General features: G+C 43.6%; 3 protein-coding genes across 5 annotated transcripts in view; 2 read left to right on the top strand and 1 right to left on the bottom strand.

Moving 5' to 3' along the window:
- The window catches only part of rfng (RFNG O-fucosylpeptide 3-beta-N-acetylglucosaminyltransferase), a 15383-nt gene extending 5508 nt beyond the window's left edge, over positions 1–9875 (top strand). The window contains exons 3-9 of the mRNA XM_076297884.1: positions 3120–3168; positions 3801–3903; positions 4649–4802; positions 5563–5648; positions 7467–7632; positions 8077–8162; positions 8532–9875. Of these exons, the coding sequence (XP_076153999.1) occupies positions 3120–3168; positions 3801–3903; positions 4649–4802; positions 5563–5648; positions 7467–7632; positions 8077–8162; positions 8532–8598 (711 nt within the window). The 3' untranslated portion in view covers positions 8599–9875. The remainder of the gene's footprint in view (positions 1–3119; positions 3169–3800; positions 3904–4648; positions 4803–5562; positions 5649–7466; positions 7633–8076; positions 8163–8531) is intronic.
- A 1068-nt stretch (positions 9876–10943) lies between these two features.
- On the top strand, positions 10944–16646 carry dcxr (dicarbonyl/L-xylulose reductase). 3 transcript variants are annotated; one of them, XM_076297886.1, is made up of 10 exons: positions 10948–11075; positions 11192–11268; positions 11501–11583; positions 11874–11971; positions 12192–12346; positions 12640–12682; positions 13044–13143; positions 14675–14739; positions 15516–15633; positions 16108–16646. In XM_076297886.1, the coding sequence occupies exons 3-10, from the start codon at positions 11532–11534 to the stop codon at positions 16209–16211; spliced, it is 735 nt and encodes a 244-aa protein (XP_076154001.1). In that variant the 5' UTR covers positions 10948–11075; positions 11192–11268; positions 11501–11531; the 3' UTR covers positions 16212–16646. The 3 variants fall into 3 exon arrangements, with proteins under 3 accessions (XP_076154002.1, XP_076154001.1, XP_076154000.1); XM_076297887.1 differs by having other exon boundaries at positions 10944–11268; positions 16148–16646; XM_076297885.1 differs by having other exon boundaries at positions 10948–11268.
- Positions 16647–17334: 688 nt separating this feature from the next.
- The window catches only part of rac3b (Rac family small GTPase 3b), an 11512-nt gene continuing 8846 nt past the window's right edge, over positions 17335–20000 (bottom strand). Inside the window, exon 6 of the mRNA XM_076297882.1 lies at positions 17335–19258. Coding sequence (XP_076153997.1) covers positions 19128–19258 — 131 coding nt within the window. The 3' untranslated portion in view covers positions 17335–19127. The remainder of the gene's footprint in view (positions 19259–20000) is intronic.

Raw genomic sequence — 20000 nt, 5'->3', positions numbered from 1 at the left:
CGTTTATTCACAATGTTGTTGCAGAATAGCATATGGTGCAGTGTGAATGCACAGTCACATAGTGTCAGTGCCTGCAGATGAGAAGTGATTGCGTTGTTGTTGTTGTTGTTGTTGTTGTCGTCGTCGTCGTCTTCGTCGTCACAGCCCTAGAGATCTGTGGTCTGGTCCGAATCTGGCGCTGTTCAGTGGGTAGATTAAGATTAGATCATGTGTCGTTGGAGAATAACGCTTGATGCAGGGTTCCTGCCGTGCCCGTCCGTGGCTGTCTTCGGTGCACGTCTGGCGTGGTGGATCTGATGCCACATCAGCTGCTCTCCAGGGCACCACTTGCTACTGACTCGGACTGTGATGTGCTTTGACTGCACTCCGGTTCTAACAGCTGACTTGTGACTTGTGCTCCAGATGTGCATAGCTGGGCCCTTATCTGGCCCGGACTTGACCCGGACCGAGGCCAGATCTCTCACAGGAGTCGGCTGCTCACCGGGGGTGTGTTGATGTTAGCCAAGGTCATATTTCACCACGCGGCCCCTGCAGTTTTATCACCCGTTACCTCCAGACTTTTAAGGCCATTTATGAGGAGAGAAGCCATTAGTCTCTGTGGCTCCGCATGCGAACTGGACAGCTGGCTGGGTGTTGCTACCAGCTGTGAGACACGGGGCGGCGCAGGCCAGCGGTGTGGACAGTGGATAATGTGCCCGTAAAGAGAGGGAAGAGTGGTTTAGTGGAAAACGAGTGGAGTTTTAGATGGCGGAAAAACCTACGCGCAGACCAGCCTCCTCGAGGAAAGCCTGACGCATCGGACACTTAACAGGAGGTGCTCTCCCCCAATGGTTGAGGGATGGCAAAACATCTGTAGGTACTCTGTGTGTGTGTGTGTGTGTGTGTGTGTGTCTGTGTACACAACACTGATTTCAAACACACACAGTCACACACACACACATGCGTGCGTGCGTGCGTGTGCGTGCCATTCCTTTGGTAGGGTTTCTTCCATGCCTAATTGGATACACCCCTTCCAGGTTTTTAAGGCCCATCTGAAATCTTTCAGTGAATTCTTTTGTCTTTTTTGTGTTTTTCTCCACCCCCTGCAAAACAATAACCGCATTGTGTAGTTTTCCCCCCTCTCCACACGCATGTGGTAATTGTTACTCTAATGCTAAGCACCGGCCATGTCAAAAGAATAAAAACGCAAACAAATAGGAATCAAGAGGGACACAAATCAGTGGACGCTGGAGGGGAGTAGCGATGGGCTGACGTCAGACGCCGCGTTGGAGACCCCTGTCCGTTTAGTGAGCTGACGTTGCGAAGGGGCCCACTGAAGATTTGTCCTCCTCTCTCTGGTCTGGTGTCTGTTAGTGGGGTGGAGGCTCTGTTAGTGGGGTGGTGGCTCTGTTAGTGGGGTGGTGGCTCTGTTAGTGGGGTGGTGGCTCTGTGTCTGCTCCAAAGTCAAGACCACAGATGAGATGCGCTCCCTGGCTGGGCAGTTTGGGGTCCAGAGGAATACTAGAGGCAGAAGGCCAGCTGTGTTTTGCGTCAATTGCGGGAGATGACGGAGATGTCCATGCTGTTTTATATATATTACTTTATTTATCTATTTATATATTCATTTGTCCTGGTCTGTCCTGTCCTATTTTTTTTCTTTTTTCACCGTAAGGTCTTTGTTTGCTTACTTTTGTTTTGCCCTTTATTTTCCAGTTTTTGTTGATCTCGGGGCCTTATAAGTGTTTATGTTTATGGTTCTTAGCTAATGCTTTTGTCCAAAGCAACTTAACAATCATAAAAATAAGCATTATCATTAAAAGTTAACAGTTAAAAGCAGTCATGTAACCTCGATTAAAACTAGTAATGAACTAAATATTTTTACAGAATTATAACAATAGTAAATCATCATCCTAACCCTAACCATAAACATATAAAAACCATCAGGAGGTCTCCAAAAGAGAATTAAGTGACGGTAGTTAGATACCAGGTTAACAGATGAGTCTTTAGGGGCTTCAGTTTTTGTGCACCACTCTCTTGCCTTTCTTAGTATGACTTGCAATTCTAACCTTCCTTTACTCTCTCTATTTCTCTCACTCTCTTCTTCCTTCCTTTCTCCATCTCTCTCTCTCTCTCTCTCTCTCTCTCTCTCTTTCTTTTACACCTCATACTGTGACCTCTAGTGATGTTCATGGATAGGTGTCTCTCTCTCTCTCTCTCTCTCTCTCTCTCTGTCTGTCTCTATCTCTCTCCCCTTCTCTCTGTGCTTTGTTGGCCTGATCCCTACCCCTGTCCACCTCTCCTCTCCTGTCTCACTCACGTGAGAGCACAGAGCACCATCATGGGTCTCTCTGCCTACGGCCCCTCCCCTGGCTCACACAATGACCTGTTGATGTGAAGTCCACCCCCCCCTCCCCTCCCATCTTCTCTGTCTCCTGTAGGAGAAACAGTGGGCGTCTGTTCACCAGGACGCTCCTGCTGCCAGATGGGTTTGTGTTTCTCTCTCTCTCTTTTCTCTCTTACTTTCCTTCTTTCTCTCTTTCTGTTGTTCTCTCTTGCTTTCTTTCTTTATGTTTTGCTCTCTCTCTTTCTCTCTCCCCTTTCTCTCTCTGTCTCTCTGGTGGGAGAGGCCAAGATGGCCGTCATTAGCCACGGTCAGACAATTCACTCTCCACCACTGGTGCTCTCAAAATGTTGAGATGTTGTACTACTGAACCTGCTGAATGTCCATGTCCATGTCTCTGGTTGTGGCTTCAGTGCAGGTTTGTTTCTATTATGTCAGCAGACAGATGATTTCAGGAGAAATGAAGTGAGGGGAGGGACTGTGTCTGTGTCTCCCACTCACTTCCTGTCAGTCTCTTCACTGTCCTGTCTGATTAAAGGCATAAAAGCTCCCAAAAATGAAAAATATTTAAAAAAAAATGGAGTGAGGGGGTTGAAGTTGTCACCATCAAGGGCTCAGGCAGACTGGAGGCTGGTGTTGAGCTGGTAATGTGGGCTGTTATGGTTGTGTTTTGATGTTGTGTGACTGAACGTCTCTCTCATCTTGCCTCTCTTTCTTTCCTTCTCTTTCTCTATCTCTCTCTCTCTCTCTCTCTCTCTCTCTCTCTCTCTCTCTCTCTCTCTCTCTCTCTCTCTTTCAGACCTTCATATTCACTGATGGTGAAGATAAGGAGCTGAGGAAGAAACCAGGTAAAATTCTAAATCAAGGAATGGAAATGGGGTCATATTTCCATTTAATGAATGATACTTGTTTTTTATTGATCGGTTATTATTTTCTAGATCCTTATCTGCCAGGCAAGTTTATTTGTGTTGCACAGTTCATACACACATGTAATACAAAATACTTTACATATTTGCAATTACAAATTGCAGATCAGATGAAAGACCATGGAAAAGTAAGAGACTTAAGTTCATTATAAAAGAACACAGTGTAGAAAAATAGACCGGAAAAAGTTTAAATAACAAAACCGGACTGACATTTTGGGCACGTTTTCAGATCATCAGAAAGTCAGACCTTTGTTGACCTTTTGTGTTCTTGTGATTGTGTGCTCGTCTCCACATATTGATGGCACATGATCGCACACAAGATTAATGTTTTCTGCTGCGTCATTTAGCAGTTGCGGCTGGCAAGTCTTTTCACGCCATCGCAGAAAACAACCATGTCTGCAGCCAAGCTTCTGTCACACTGGATCTATGGCTGTGATGATCACTCAGTGTCATAGTGATTTATGGAGGTGTCTTTCCAATGCTTATATATTGTCTTTCTTTCTTTCTTTATTTCTTTCTCTCTCTCTCGTTCTCTTATTCCCTCTGTTTTTCAGGGCTGAATATGATCAACACGAATTGTTCAGCTGCTCACACCCGTCAGGCCCTGTGCTGTAAGATGTCTGTGGAGTACGACAAGTTCATTGAGTCACAGAAAAAGTTGAGTAATACTCCACCTGAGTGTGAAAAGCCCCCCCCCCCCCCCCCCCTCCAGCACACAACCACACACACACCCTTGCTCACTCACTGTAAGAGACTTGTCAAGCGTGTGTTAGGTGTGAGTCCTCACATGCAATAAAACGCTCTGCTGAGGTGTGTGTGTGTGTGTGTGTAAAGAGAACAAGTCAGGGTAGATCAGCATAGGCCCACTACCCCCCCCCCCCCCCAAACACACACACCCACACACACACACACACACTCCCCTCCCCCTCCATCTCCCGTAGAAGAGGAGTTGGCATCACCTTGTCAAGTTTGGCATTTTGTTGACGTGTTAACACAGACATTTAAAAACTTCCTTATCAGTGGCCTGTAGGAAGAGCAGTGGCAGTTTTTTTCCCTCTCAGACAGATAGGTGAAATAGGTCACTATGGAGGTATACTTCACTTTCCATTAAAGCACTCACTTGTTAACTACTCAAAAAAAAAGTTTTTTTCTATCTCTATTTACCATGTCCATCTGACATCTATACATGACATGAGTATTATTCTTTAGTAAAGGCTTTTCTGAAAGTACATGTGTTACTCTAAAGACTTTTATTCCATTTGTTTAGCTAGCATATCTGTCAATCAAGTAGCCAGTCCCTTTTTAGACACACATAACTGCCCAGTCTTGGACGCTGTCCATGTGCTTGTGGTGTTTTCATGGTTCCGTATCGTTTTCTGCCGCTGCCGCTGCTCCTCCGCAGGTGGTTCTGCCATGTGGACGACGATAACTACGTGATCCTGCCCAGCCTGCTCCGGCTGCTGGCCTCCTACTCTCACACGCAGGACGTGTATCTGGGCCGGCCGAGCCTGGACCACCCCATAGAGGCAGCCGAGAGGGTCAAGAGCGACGGATCGGTGAGCGGCGCCTTCTCTCCTAATGGACCTTTTTTACGGCTGCCATTTTGACATGAAATGGCAGGGTAGTTCCACTTCCTGTTCCTGTAATCACAGGTGTTACTATTGACATTAATGAGGGCTCTGGTTAAAGTAAAAATGGTTGAATTAATGTCACTTGCTGCCCCCCCCCCCCCCCCCCCTCCGTTCTGTGATTTGGTTCCTTTGTTGAGGTGAAAATCGCGTCCATGGAATCCAGGCTGCCTACCAGAGCGAATAAAATCATGGGAAAACCCAGGCTAGTCGGGAAGGCTCTCTAGCCTGCTCATATATTTCCGATTGAACGTGTTGTAGCGGCTTTTGTTTTTAGTGTACCTGTTTACACTGCAGGGTTGTGCACAATTCGAATTGCAATTCTGCTTCCTGTTTGCTACCTCAATTGAAATGCAAGTGAAATTCAAGAATTGAATTGGAATTTAGGAGCCAGTTTCAATTCAATTCTGGAATTTTGCACAAGCCTGTTACACTGAAGTTGGGTGTTGCACCTAGTAAATGAGCATGTTAAAATTCTGAATGATTATGCGTGTGTCAATTAAAAAAGCGATTTAAAAAGTTCTCTGGAGAAGTACCACAAAATGTCTGGAGTAGTTGCTACATGTTATTAACAATGTACTTATGAGTGTTTCACATTCACATAGAGTTGTTCTGAGAGAAGCAACCTTTCAGGTTGAGTAAATAAATTATGATATTTATGTTTTTTTATTGTCTCCGTCTCTCCCAGGTGTCGGTCAAGTTCTGGTTTGCCACCGGTGGAGCCGGTTTCTGCATCAGTAGAGGACTGGCACTTAAAATGAGCCCGTGGGCGAGGTGAGTTCTAGGAATTAGTCACTATTGTTTTCTGTCTGTCTCTTGACATCACTTTAAAAAAAACACTATGTACGGTAACAATAAGTCACTTTTGCCACTGAGGTGTAACAGATCCTCTTTAAAGGTACACTATGTAGGTTTAGGTATTTTTGTCGACTATAGAGCCCCCTCTAGAGTCGCGATATATTTATATTTTACTCTGCTGTTGTAAATAGCAAACTTCTCCTGACTACTCCCCCTGTACACAATGAAAATGCTTTTATTGTGGAGGTGAAGGATTAACAACAGGCAAAAACTATCTCCAAAGAGCTATGTCTGCTGACAAGGTAATGTTTCACGATTCTCGTGAGATTTGTCGGGCCGCTGTTCTTGAAATTGCATGTCTGGTTTTCTCGGTAGCAATTCGCTACGGCTATGCTGTATAGCTATGCTAGGTGAACGATTTGCCTATTACAAGTTCGCTTCCCAGATCCAAATCACCATGAAATTGGCTTCGTAAAAGGTATATTAAGGTGAAAATCTTGCATAGTGTACCTTTTAAATTAATTTTGATGGTGTATGGTCATGCAAAGGAAACGCATTCAGGCCAGGTCATTCAGGATATGCACTAGGCCAGGGGTCTCCAACCTTTTTTCCTCTGAGAGCTACTTTGATAAAATGGACATGGCCAGAAGCTTTTATATTAGTAGTAGCATGCCATGTATTTACATAGCTGATCTCCACCCAAAACCGCTGAATAAGATTTGTAAGCTTTTTAAAGGTTCTTTTCAACTAATTTACCTTCTCTCATTGTAGACTGAGAATTTGATTTCATAGGAATTTTAACATGTTTCCCAAGTGACTGGGTTATCAGATTTATGAACATCTTCCTCAAACCTTTTGGAGAGCTACTTAAAAACAGGTGGGGAGCTGCTGGTGGCTTGCAAGCTAACTGTTGGAGGCCCCTGCACTAGGCAGTTTTGTGCTCCTGGCCAGGTCATTCAGGATATGCACTAGGCTGTTGTGTGTGCTTCGGGCTGGAACACCAAAAGACACCAGTTAACATGGCTTTCAGTTAGACCAAAACTTGCATAGTGCTGGGGGATGCTGTCGCACAACTGACTTCAGCCCCCGCACCACAGTCGGGTCCAAATGCCCACGGGGACCCGGATTTGAGTCCGATCTGACTCATTTCCCAATCCCACCCCATCAACAAAAAAATACTTTTAAAAAAAGAACGTTTTAAGATGACATGATCGACATTTTGAATGTTAAGTCAGACTGCAAATGATGACACTCATAAATTGTTTGTAATTGGAAGTGTAAGGTAAGTTCTTCTGTTCAGTTACTAATATGACCTAACTCTTAACTTACACAACAGTATTAAATCATTAGAGGTGACTACTACAGATTTTACACAGCTTCTTTTTTGGGAGAGTCAAGTCTCATCCTAAGCTTAACAGAAGTCTCTTGTTCCCCCTTTTAAATAAGGTCCGAGCTACACAAGGCCCGCATCCAGGATGTGGCTAGGATGGTATCAGAAACACCAATTAAGTTGGTGACATTTCACCAGAGAGGGTTAAAATGGAGTGGTATTTCCCAGATCCTATCACAAATAGTTTTAGAAGACTAGTGTAATTTTTTTCAAAAATATGGCCTGTATCACGTATCATGACAACGCATTATGTCTGGTGTAGCCAGTAACATTGATTACAGTGGAAGCTACTTGTTGCAGCAGATGCTCGGCGAATGGAACGCTGCAGTTACGTGCCCCGTATAGCCTTCCTGTAAGTGTCGGGGCATTCCTGCGTCATTAACATAATTGTTTGTTCTGTTCAGCCTCGGTAACTTCATCACCACGGCAGAGAAGATCCGTCTCCCTGACGACTGCACCATCGGCTACATCATCGAGGCGTTGTTGGAGGTCTCCATGACGCACACACACCTGTTCCACTCGCACCTGGAGAACCTGCAGCGGTTGCCCAGCAACACTGTGTTAGATCAGGTGAGATCCATAAGGACTCCTAAACATGTCATATAGACTTTGATTTAGCCTAGCATATTCTGTGTATCATAGAAATTCCACTATAATCTCAGTGAAGCTAAGGTAAAGTTTCAGATAGAGAAAATACCCCTTTCAGTGCTGAGCTCACTGGATTATTCTTGGCTGCTGTTGCCATAGTCTTTCTGCTTTGTTGGTGTAAAGACCTTGCTGTTTCTATGGCACCTTGAAATTATAATCATTGTGCAGCTTGCAATTTATGTGAAGTGAATTGAATTGTCATGGATTGAGTTGCCTGTGGCATGACATTTCTCATTGACGACATGGTCCACCTCAAAAGGGAGATAACATGATCCTCCTTAAAAAAAAATTGTGTGTGTGTAAAAACGAAATACTTTTGTGCTCATGTGTTTCTTTCTGTGTGTTTGTGTGGACACTCTCTTGTAGGTTACCCTGAGCTATGGAGGATTTGAGAATAGAAGGAATGTGGTCAGTGTCGGGGGCATCTTCTCATTGGCCGAAGACCCGTCACGGTAAGCTCCTCTTTGTCACGGTGAATTTGTGCTGTTTGAATTGATTCAGTTGTAATGTATTTGCACTGTCTAGCGTTGGTTATCTTAAAGCTTCTCTGAGCTCTCAGTCATGGTGTAGCACACGAGAGCTTACTTTTCAAGTAAGATGGTTTGATAAGATGTTCTTTTTTTCTATGGCTTTTTTCACTCTTTTCATGTCTTCCCACCCTGTCTTTCTTTTTTTCTCTCTTTCTCTCTCTCTCTCTCTCTCTCTCTCTCTCTCTTTCTTTCTTTCTTTCTTTCTTTCTTTCTTTTTCTTTCTTTCTCTCTCTCTCTCCCACCCATCCCATCTCCTCATCTTCCATAATTTCACCCTCTCCCCCCTTTCAGGTTTAAAACCATCCACTGCCTTCTGTATCCAGAGACGGAATGGTGCCCCAAAAAGGGTCGCCCCTGACCTCTGTCTGTCCCAGAGTTGCCCCTGTTGGATCACCCAAAGCACTCCTATTCCTTCACAAGCTATCTCTGCTCTCCCTGGAGCAATGTTGTCCTTCTCCAAAATCAACAGTTTACCACTTTTGGGACTTTGTTTTTTTGTTAAAAAAAGCTGTTTCAGCTTTTCATACAAATTTCTATTAAGGTACAAAAGCCAGGTTTGTATCTGGCTGCTTCTTGAGACAGGGTAAAGGCTTTAATTTATTATTATTGGTCCCAAACCATTTGAAAGACTGGATGTTGGACGTACATGAGCAGTATTAGTGGATATTGAAAAGCAAATCAGTATTACAGGTCTGTTAGGATGTGTTCCTTCATTCTGCCAGGCTTTGACAAACTGCAGTGTTTTTTGGTTTGTTTTTTGTCATCGGCCTGTTAAACGTGTGTATGAATCCATAATAGCACATGCCAGCCAATATTATGACCACAGCTAATGCAATCGAGGTGTAGAAATAGGAGCCTAGTGAGCTTTACGACAGTGGAGCCATTGTGCTTGGCGGCCATTTTGTAAGAAACATTCGGGGCACTTTTTGTGCAAGTGAACCACAGCACTGATTCAATCACCCAATCATGCCAGGTTATTCATTTGGAAGGAATTATTCATAGTTCAGTTCAGGTCGTTACGCAATTTGTGTGGACATTAAATTTAATGACATCAAGACTTACTGACGACGTCATTTCGAAGGCAGTAAAATCTCTGTAGTTTTTTAAAGATCATTATTGCGCTGTTTTGAGAATCATGGGATTTCACACTCATATCATCCTATTAACGCCATCATGACAAAACAAGATTTTCCATTCCAAGTTCTCGCCTGAAATAAGTTATTGAGTTGGTCGATTTTTAGGTACCTTTCAAAAGGTCAAAACTTTTTCAAAAAGCAAAACCTGATATTCCTGCCAAGTCTGTGTACTATATAGTTCCTGTGCCCTTCATTATGTTCTTGACTTTTCATGCTCTGTTGAATTGCACAAGCGCAATCACTGCTGGCCAGTGGTAGGTATAGTTAAACACATGCCAAAACCAACACACTATATCGTCCTAAGCAACACCAGCTCGTGAATGTGCACTCAATCACAAAAATGATGTCTAGCACATACCCGTTATACAACACTATACGAGTGAGAGTTGCAAAAACACTACCAAAGAATGTTGTGGTTGATTCCTATGTGTTCTGTTCTTATGTATATGTATGTACGTCTGTGTGTCTGAAAATAAAGCATGTTGCAGTTGCCACAGACTGTTCCATCCTGCGTACTGCTTATTCACAACACTGACCGGAGTACTCTTTGTATATATTACATTGATGTAATAGCCTACATGTATTCACTCAAGGAGTTGCTAAGTCAACAGTATGTCTAGGGACTGAGGAAACATTAACTCTGTTAACAATTATTAGTTCCCTTTTAGAAGCGGATATTGCTGTAGCATGAATGTGCAGTAATAGCATAGGTAGGTAATAAATGTCAGCAGGCACAAAACCTTTTTTATGGGGGAAAACTAACAAAGCCTTACTGAGCTTTTACTGGGACCAAACGAGGTAAGAGACGCGTGTCTGCCATGTACCACATTTGTATGGTGCCTGCTTGACTGGATAAATTGTGTGTATGTGTGTGTGGGACACAGAGGAAGGTCACCGAGTTTGCTCTGTGGGGTTTGTATCAAGAAGGGGAAATTACAGTGTAAATGTAGGCCCTGTGTGGCACAGCAGTCGTGCCCTGGCGCCCTGCACAATTTATGCTCAGGATATTCCAACATAATTCCTGGTTTTCCTGCCAACTGTAAAAATGGGTGACTGCTACTCTCTCACATGCAAATGCAAAGCCATGTGAGGATGTAAGAAAAAAAATGTTACATATTTAGAAAGTATTATATTTACATTCATATAGCAGACACTTTTATCCAACGCGACTCATAGCAAGAGAATATACCATTCAAACTACAGTGCAGAGGAGACCTTAGCTAGGAATTACTACTGAATCTGTCAATACTAGATAGTGCCTTCATTATATGTAGCCTAAAGTAAACAATATGTAGGAAAAACTGAGGTGAGTGTACTGTGTATTATTAAAGGTCAACCGCCACTTATAAGCCAATGAGGATACACATCAGGTAATTTATTCAGTGGGGCAGATACAATATCTGCAGTTATACGTCAATTTATTCAGTGGTGCATACCCTTACACAATATCTGCAGTTATAGGACAACAATATGTTTAACACTCAAGCAGTGGAGTTATTTTTGAAAGGGATAATATTATCTGATGTTTAAAAACACTTATCCCCCCCCCCCCCCCATCTCAACAAGCCTATTAAAGCTGTAATCAGCCATAACATTGGAGATGAGCGCATAGAAAGTATGGAAGAAAATAACCACCAAAACCACTGACAAGCATTTCAACCGTGCTGTGTCATCGTGCGTATCCAACTTTATAATTAGGGTAAACTGACGTCCAGTTTGACAGCCAATCCACATCTAACGCCGCATCTGCAACTCCTGCTACAGTGTAACTGTTTTTCAAAATTAACTTTTTTGCTGTGCTGTTTCCTCCTCCAGTTGAACTACCGTAAACACGAAAACTGAACTTCGCCCAGTCGTCCACGCCTGCAGAAACAGCAATCGCTGAGAGCAGAGTAAGAAGTTTGCAAAATATCTCATTCTATCTTCAAAAGTTACTAGTTTAACTTTTAATGTTCGAGCGACTTGTGAAATCCTGTCTCTCGGAGGTATATAGGCTACGTGAAGCAACAAATATATGGCTGCAGTGACTACATGCGGATCTTCGTCTGAATTCTTTTTGGCTAGCTAAATACTTGCCACCTTGATAAACTCGTTTTAACCACCAGCTTGTAACATTTAATCCAGGTTGTAACACTGTCACTGTGGACTCGCAACAATGGAGATCTCGTTTGCAGGCAAACAGGCTCTGGTCACGGGAGCAGGAAAGGGTGAGATAAATATTAAGGGGATAGCGACATCTTTTTGGACTGAATGCTTTACTGAAAACTTCACCATCAACATGTAGTTGGGCTATGCAAATAATTTTATATATTTATTGGCATTCTCAAAAACCTTTGAAGAAGTATTTTCATCACCATTCTTAATGACTCAAAATGACACGACTGCTGCTTTGATCAGATTATTCTGCTATGTAGCCTAACAGCAGCAGTCACTGCAGGCTGCTGTTTGAAATATCGACTGCCATTAAAACCCTGCCTCTGTTGCATTCTATTGACAGGCATCGGTCGGGCAACCGTGTTGGCGTTGGCACGTTGCGGGGCAGAGGTTACGGCTGTCACACGCACTCAAGCTGACCTAAACAGCCTCGTGCTCGAAGTAATGACCCCGAACGTTCCCCCACAGACAGTCTGATCGGGCTCACTGACTACTCCCCCCGCTGTGCTATTGTATTTCGGCGCGCAACAGATCCACCTCCATGCATATGAACGCGAGATAATTACCTATCCCACTATTTCATGACTAATGGCATTTGAATGGAAAGCAGTGTGACGATCAGGAATCCTTTTGTGATGTTTTTGATGTCCTTGATCTTTAGTGTCCCTCTGTCAGACCCGTGTGTGTGGACCTGTCCGACTGGGAGGCCACGGAGGCGGCTCTGAAAGATGTCGGGCCCGTGGACCTGCTGGTGAACAATGCCGCGTACGCCTCGCTGCAGCCTTTTCTTGAGGTCACGCAGGAGCAGTTTGACACGTAAAGCATTCCACAACATTGTTGACACATTTCCAAAGATCTTTATAAGAAAGTGTTGGCTCAGCGGCAAATGTTAGTCATTTCTGAAATAACTTGGTGATGAGAGTTGTCACTGTGGCTGTTCTGTGGCAATATTCCTCGATCCACATTGCAGTCAGTCACGCAGTCATGCTGGTTTTAGTGAATTCATTTGTATTTTAATGGAGCTTTGATTGACACCTGTTTAATATATGTTAATGCATCAGTACTGGGTTATTCTTGAAGCTGGTCATATATTGTGTTGTTTTTTGTAGGTCTTTCAACATCAACGTGAAGGCTGCTCTTCATGTTGCCCAGGTAAAAAAAAAGACATACTGGCATTTGAGTATCTGCCTTTGGTGAAGTTCAGCAGTATTTTCAAGGTGAAGTGTGTGTGTGTGTGTGTGTGAGAGAGAGAGAGAGAGAGAAAGAGATGTAAGTGCTGTGAAATGAGAGAGAGAGAGACCATCAGAGGGAGAGTGCAGTGGACTTCTCATTGCTCATGGCCATCAGTGGACTGCTCGTTGCTCATGGCCATCAGAGGGAGAGTGTAGTGGACTGCTCATTGCTCATGGCCATCAGAGGGAGAGTGCAGTGGACTGCTCATTGCTCATGGCCATCAGAGGGAGAGTGCAGTGGACTGCTCGTTGCTCATGGCCAATGGATCATGTCGTTGCAGATAGTCGCTCGTGGCCTGAAGGCGCGGGGCAGCGGGGGCTCCATCGTGAACATCTCCAGCCAGGCGTCCCAGTGTGCACTGCGGGACCACGCCGTCTACTGTGAGAACAACACGGCACCCAGACACCGCACTCTCACTTCAAAAGTATAAGTATAAGTATATATACTCTTTTGATCCCGTGAGGGATGTTTGGTCTCTGCATTTATCCCAATCCGTGAATTAGTGAAACACACTCAGCACACAGTGAACACACAGTGAGGTGAAGCACACACTAATCCCGACGCAGTGAGCTGCCTGCTACAGCGGCGCTCGGGGAGCAGTGAGGGGTTAGGTGCCTTGCTCAAGGGCACTTCAGCCGTTCCTACTGGTTGGGGTTCGAACCTGCAACCCTCCGGTTACAAGTCCGAAGCCCTAACCAGTAGGCCATGGTTGCCCCAGTAGGCCACGGTTGCCCCAAGTCTCCACTTAGAGCAGGGATGACCAGAGACGCATCATTTTTGTTCATGACAATGTGACATGATCATGTAAAAGATAAAAGTCAACTCTCCTTACTGAGCAGGGACAAGGAGATGAGTCCTATGTCTATAGAATACATTTTTGTTATGCTTTATGCAAATTAAGACAGTGTGACAAATGATGACATAAAAGGCAACACAGACTGATCAAAATAAGAGAGAACCAAATATTCAGAGGTGGTGAAATGTAAAAAGGCTGGATCACTAGAATACGAGCAACAATAAATCAAGAATTTGGAAAGGCTGTTCGGTTCTATAAAAATGAGTTTTGAAATAAGATTTTTGTTCCAGGGTGAGACTATAGAGCTCAACTGCAGTATTTCGAGTGGGAAATTAGACCGATCTCTCGGCCGTCTGGCACCAGATATGCTTTCTGAGCCAGACTTCTCTCAGAATATGTCTCACACAGCACCCAATTACATCAAACTTGCACAATCAAATAAAGACCAGATTTTTATTGATTGTCAGAACAGTTGACATGAAAGTGAGTATGATCTCGGCTGATTCGTGATACCTAAGGTATTCTATTATGCACATTTTCGTCTGTCAAAACCATGACAAAATAAGGGTAATTGAGTGAAATAATTTGCCCATAATAGACCTCATTCTTGAGATGCTTTCTCAAGGTAACAATGCGCCTCTGGAATGCATAGCATGGGGAGATGGAACTGTGCTCCTCAATCATGACAATGAAGAGAATGCGATGAATCAACGCCTTTTTGTTTAAAACATTTCACACAAATTGGCAGTTAGTTTTAAGAATAACAGAGGCTACACTGAACCGTTACATTCACATAGTCTCTGATGCAGCAATATTAGCTTCCACTGTAATCAATGGAACTGGCTACATCAGACGTGATAGTGGCGCATAGATTCAGAACAAATAGACCAGCCTTCTAAAATGAATCATAATAAATTTGTATGCGTCGTGAATGGAACGCTTCAGTTACTCTCCCGGCGTAGCCTCCCTGTAGGACTTGGTGAATTTCGTCAATGTCTTAACTGTGTGGCTGTGTGTAGCATCTGTTATCTCTGTGTCCTGTTTTATTGTTGTTATTGTAGATATTGTTATATGTTGGTCTTAAAATGCATTTTAAATGGCTATATGTTGTGTAGGTGCAACCAAAGGCGCTTTGGATATGCTTACAAAAACGATGGCCCTGGAACTAGGACCTTATCAGGTGACATGCAGACTGTTATTTTTTACTTGTGAAGCATACGTGTGGTTAGGTAGAATTGATTTCTGGTAGGTCAGTTGAAGGCCTAATTAAGTTGCACTACCTGTGTATGTTGTATTTGTGTGTGTGTGTGTGTGTGTGTGTTTATTCACACTATAGGTTCAATTGACACTAGAAGTTTGCTCAAGCCATGATAAGAAGCAATAATCTTGGCAAAGTAATTTTGCATCAGTAAAAAAATATGACCTGCATGTTAATCTCCCTCTGATTTTCTGTTGTAATTGTTGTTGTTGTTGTGAGTTAAGAGATACACTCTTGCACCACTCCTGTCTGTTGACACCAGCTCAAAGAGAATTCTTTACAGTGACATTCATTTGTAATCACTGCATCCCTCCACCCAGCCAAGTGGGATAGCAGATGCTGTCTCTCCGCCTGCTCTGCGCTAAATAATGGCCATGTTTACACATCCACTTCTCCCCTCAGGGATTACTTATCTATGTCACTGTTTTTTTATTTATTTATTTATTTTAATATGTGTTTGTCCAAGAAAGATTTAAGATTTAAATACTGATGGTATTACCAGTGTGTTAGTGCTGACAGCAGGCTGTGGAGAGAGTGTGGCGTTCCCTATGCCAACATTGTGCCAAACCCGTGCCAAAAAGCACTAGCAACAGATGGGGCATGAGGAGGCTTAAAAAAATAACAGACAACAGAGACACAAGCGCGTTCACCGTCTGCTCGCTAAATTATGCACTTGTTTTTCTGTCGGGAACGGGCAGATCCGCGTGAATTCCGTCAACCCGACGGTCGTCATGACGGATATGGGCCGGATCGGCTGGAGTGACCCGGAGAAGGCCGAGGCCATGACCTCACGGATCCCGCTCGGCAGATTTGCAGGTCAGCGTAGCGGCCTCACTGCCCAGCTCTCGCACCAAGCACGGAGGTGCTGTGTGTACTTTTAGGGAGTGTTTAACTACACACCAGACTGTCGTGAAGCTGAGCATCACTTAGAGGGAATGTGAACCTGCTTGCCAAAACACACATTTGGCCTCCGCTGGGCCACTCTGTCCCCCCCCCCCCCCCCCCCCCCTTACACCACTGCTTTTAAAAACACATATTTTGATCCTTACTCGGTGTACGAAAATAACTCAAACTTCTAACCTTCAAGTGACATATTTAAACTGTTATTCAGCATGTCGGACAGCGGCACCATGCATCTGTATGCCTAAAGATAATGTGGGGGCCTTGACATGTGTTGAAGAGTCCTGATTGTGTAGTGTTAGGACGGGCCTGAATAACTGTTGGTCTATTTGACTTATATTGGCGCTTTAACATGGCTGTGGTAACCTTGGCCCTTCCTCTGTTCTACAGAGGTGGAGGACGTGGTGAACTCTATCCTCTTCCTCCTCAGTGACAAGAGCGCGATGATCAATGGCGTGACTCTGCCGGTGGACGGAGGCTTCCTTGCCTGCTGACCTCATATCCTGTCTGGGATGTAGTGGTTCCTGCGTTCCGGATGGAGTGGACGTTGTTTCATCGATGGTTTATGTCCACTGAAGAAATCTTCGACTGCACATCTGACACGTGTGCTCAATTCATATGCTACTGATACAATTTGTTACTGACACAATATGCTGTGCTGGTCTGATTTAAGTCACCCATGGTATGATAGTAATGTTGATACTGTTGATGTGATTGATAGTTGATAGTTATGATTAATTTTGTAATAAATTTTTACCCACATTAAGATCTTTGTTGCAATGCCTTAATGCCTTAAATAGGCTACACATCATCTTATGCCTTAAACATATTTCAATGAATTAACATTCCACCTATTAGCATGACTACCCCCTGTGAACTGAGAATAATCCTGTGTCCAGCCTGGTGTGAAATAAAGCCATAGTAAGCGATTCGTTTTGGGTCTTTTTTGTTTACCTTGTTTGTTGTGTGTACATTATGCGGTCTTGGCATTGTGAGACCTTTCGGCTAAATCCAGCATAGGGAATCAGGAGACCTGCTTGTCTGTGTGGAAATAGAAACTATATTTAGTGATTCCTGTGTCACAGTGAAAATTGTGCAGACAGGACCTCGTCTACCATTAGCTTGTGGCCAAGCCTGAAACTACTCTGACCTGGCTTGACTTCAGTTGCCATGCCAACAAGGATTTGTCTCCAATTTCAAGGTAATGGCAATGCTGTCCATCACCTGTAGAGGGCACTACACTGCAACTAGTCTCAGGACAGAGTCAAACCCTTGATTGGTCCACATGTATGTGATTTTAAAAGTAAACATAAGTAACAGTGACTTTTAAATGTGAATAGTCTTTATTTAAAACAGTTTCCCCTTAAAATTATAATACTTGCAAAGACAGGAATTCCATGTATGACAGACAGCAGACAATACTGACATTCTCATTTTTTATTTGAAGATCTATTTACAAAGTTACATTAAGTGTAATTATCAAATGTCATGTCATGGCACCTATACAACATACTGTGGTAGCAAGGGTGATTCAAAAGACCATGTCACAATCACACACACACACACACACAAACATACATGCACTCACACTAATACCATTCCACAAACACACACATGCATTGCGTTCATACCACAAATATACATACATACACACCCACACACAGACATTGCATTCATATTCACACCCAGTCATACACATACACACACATAAAAATATTCTCACACACACACACACACACTTCATGACGTTGCTGGACAATCCATGCAAACACTATTTCAATACGTCGGGAGGTCAGAATGTGTCCGTCAGCGGAGTTCCTGAGGACACTACAGAGTCAAGCACCTGGAGACATGCTCATGTCACAGCAGTCACTTATCACAAGTTTAAAACCGGAGAGGACAAACTTCAGAACGTTAAAGGAGAACTCCGGCGATCACGTAGATGTCTGTTTTCTCGAGGTCACCGTGTACTGTCTGTACAACAAAAAAACGAGACATGATTTTAAAAATGCCCCCAGAGTGTAGCACTGTAGCTGCCTGGCTGAAAACATTCTGCTGGCTGAAGCAACTGGAGCTAGGTAGCACCGATTGTTTTTTTTCTCGTACCAACAGTACTCAGTGACATTGAGGAACAGAGATTTTTGTGAAAAATTGCATTTTTGTGAAAAAAGAGTTCTCCTTTAAGCCCTGAAGAAGACCAGGTTGTTGGTCGAAACATTTTTAATCAATGTAGCCATTAAAATTAAGGCTTTTTTAAACTCATCCTTTCTCGTCATGGAACAATTTCATATAGATTCTGGGAAATTGACAAATTGTGCAATTTTGAGAATATCTCCTTTGGGATTGTGCTCACAGAATCTGGTGGTTGGATTCAATGGAACCATATTTTCATTTAACTGTTTGAAAGATAAACCTCCTATTTTTAGGCTACTGCTGCACATTATGTGGAAAACAGATACAAGGAAAAACGAGAAATATTTTCACAGCTTCTGAAAAGAGAAAGGAAAAAAAGACGACACCGGCGACAGGAATGGTGGTTTGCCAGGATTCCACACGACTGCATTCTGATGTGCTAACCCGGAGAACAGCTGATTCTCAGGTACGGATTTAGCCCTATTCTGTCCCAGTTCTGGCATTTATCCGGCATTTCCACACCAGATCTGTGCCAAATTTGGGCCAGAACCGGACCGGATGAAGTCCAGAATCGGAACTCTCTCGCTGCTTTCAGGAAGAGGGTACTCTCATATCTAATTAGGCATTCCAGACGGATACACACTCTCTGAAATAACTAGGCCTACTACAGTTTCAGACAGCAATGTTCACCAATATATCCCTATAAAAACAGATTATTTCAGGAATGTGAGTTATTTAAAAAAACATCCAATACCACAAGACACTATATTCCTTCCTCTCAGCAGACTGATGTATTGGTTTCTTGTGAAAGCAATTCTGTTCAGTCTTTTTTTGTTCTCTCTCTCTCCCTTCTTTTATCTGTGTTCACAAGACTCATTGTAGCAACTGCTGGACAAAAACAAATGAAACAAAAAAAGAAATCTCTCCAAATCTCAAGCACAGGTTCACCAAAACAGAAAAAAAAAGACGCCTACCCCCTTCCAACCAGGACTACTGTATACTGTAACTGTATCTGCACACTGACAAATCCCATCCCGCGATAAGAGCTGGTACTCTGTGGTGGCGTTGTTGTTGTTGCTGTTGTTGTTGTTGTTGTTGTTGTTGTTGTTGCTGTTGTTGTTGTTGTTGCTGTTGTTGTTGTTGTTGTTGTTGTTGATGTTGTTGTTGTTGTTTGGGGTGGTGGTAGTGGTAGTTCTGGGGTGGCACACCGGTGTTTGTCATGACGACGACGGCAGATGTGTGGTCGTGTGAGGTGGGCGGCCCGTCGGCCGGCGCTCTCAGAAGAGCGTGCACCTTCGGCCGCGCTTCTTCACCGGAGGTGGGCACAGGACGGCGCGGATGGCCTCGTCGAATACCGTCTTGAGCCCCCGCTGTGTCAGAGCAGAGCACTCCAGGTACTTCACTGCCCCTGCACACACGCACACACACACCACATTGTAAATAGCACGTTTACGATACATACACCGTAACTTTTGCACTGCATTTGACCCATCTGTGGTTAGTGACCACAGACACAGACACACACACACATACACACACACTGCACACCAGGGGTGCATTTCAAGTAGGTGGTTAAGGGGCCATCCACACAGAGACGCTTTTTGGTTTAAGCATGTTTTACATCGTCTTGGCCGATCATCCAGTAAACGCAATATTCAAAACCGCACTTTTTTGAAACCTAGTCCCAGGGTGAAAAAATTCGAAACCGTAGCCCTTGCAAGTTCGTTTGGATGGCGAAACCGCATACTTGCGTATCGATGATGTCATCGCCACACCTCAGCTGCCTCGGACTTGACACTTATAGTAACAATACTGCTCTACTGTGACTATACGCATTCTGCCCACACCATACGACACGCACACAAAATGTCTGATGCTTGATAGTTTTACAGATTGGGTAGGTAATTGTTTAGGTCTGCAAACATCGCATCACACACACTGCTGACTGCTGTTCTACAGTTTTTTCTAGATCACCTGCTTTTTTCTTTAAGTCTGCAGTCATCATATCGCACAAAATGACTGTCAGGCTGACAGAACAATTGCTGATTGCTTAATATATTTATTGTTTTACTTTTTTTACATCCATCTGTTTTACAGTGTGCTTTTGATTTCAGATCTGAAAACTAAAGGTTTACATAATAAGAGTCATG

Source organism: Alosa pseudoharengus, unplaced genomic scaffold, assembly GCF_046254945.1.
Source record: "Alosa pseudoharengus isolate Yale_2024_CS ecotype anadromous, Long Island Sound unplaced genomic scaffold, YU_APseudo_1.1 YU_APseudo_1.1_scf_21, whole genome shotgun sequence".
NCBI classification, from domain to species: Eukaryota; Metazoa; Chordata; class Actinopteri; order Clupeiformes; family Clupeidae; genus Alosa; species Alosa pseudoharengus.
The sequence above is the reverse complement of the archived record's forward strand: the minus strand, read 5'-3'. Positions and strand labels throughout refer to the sequence as shown.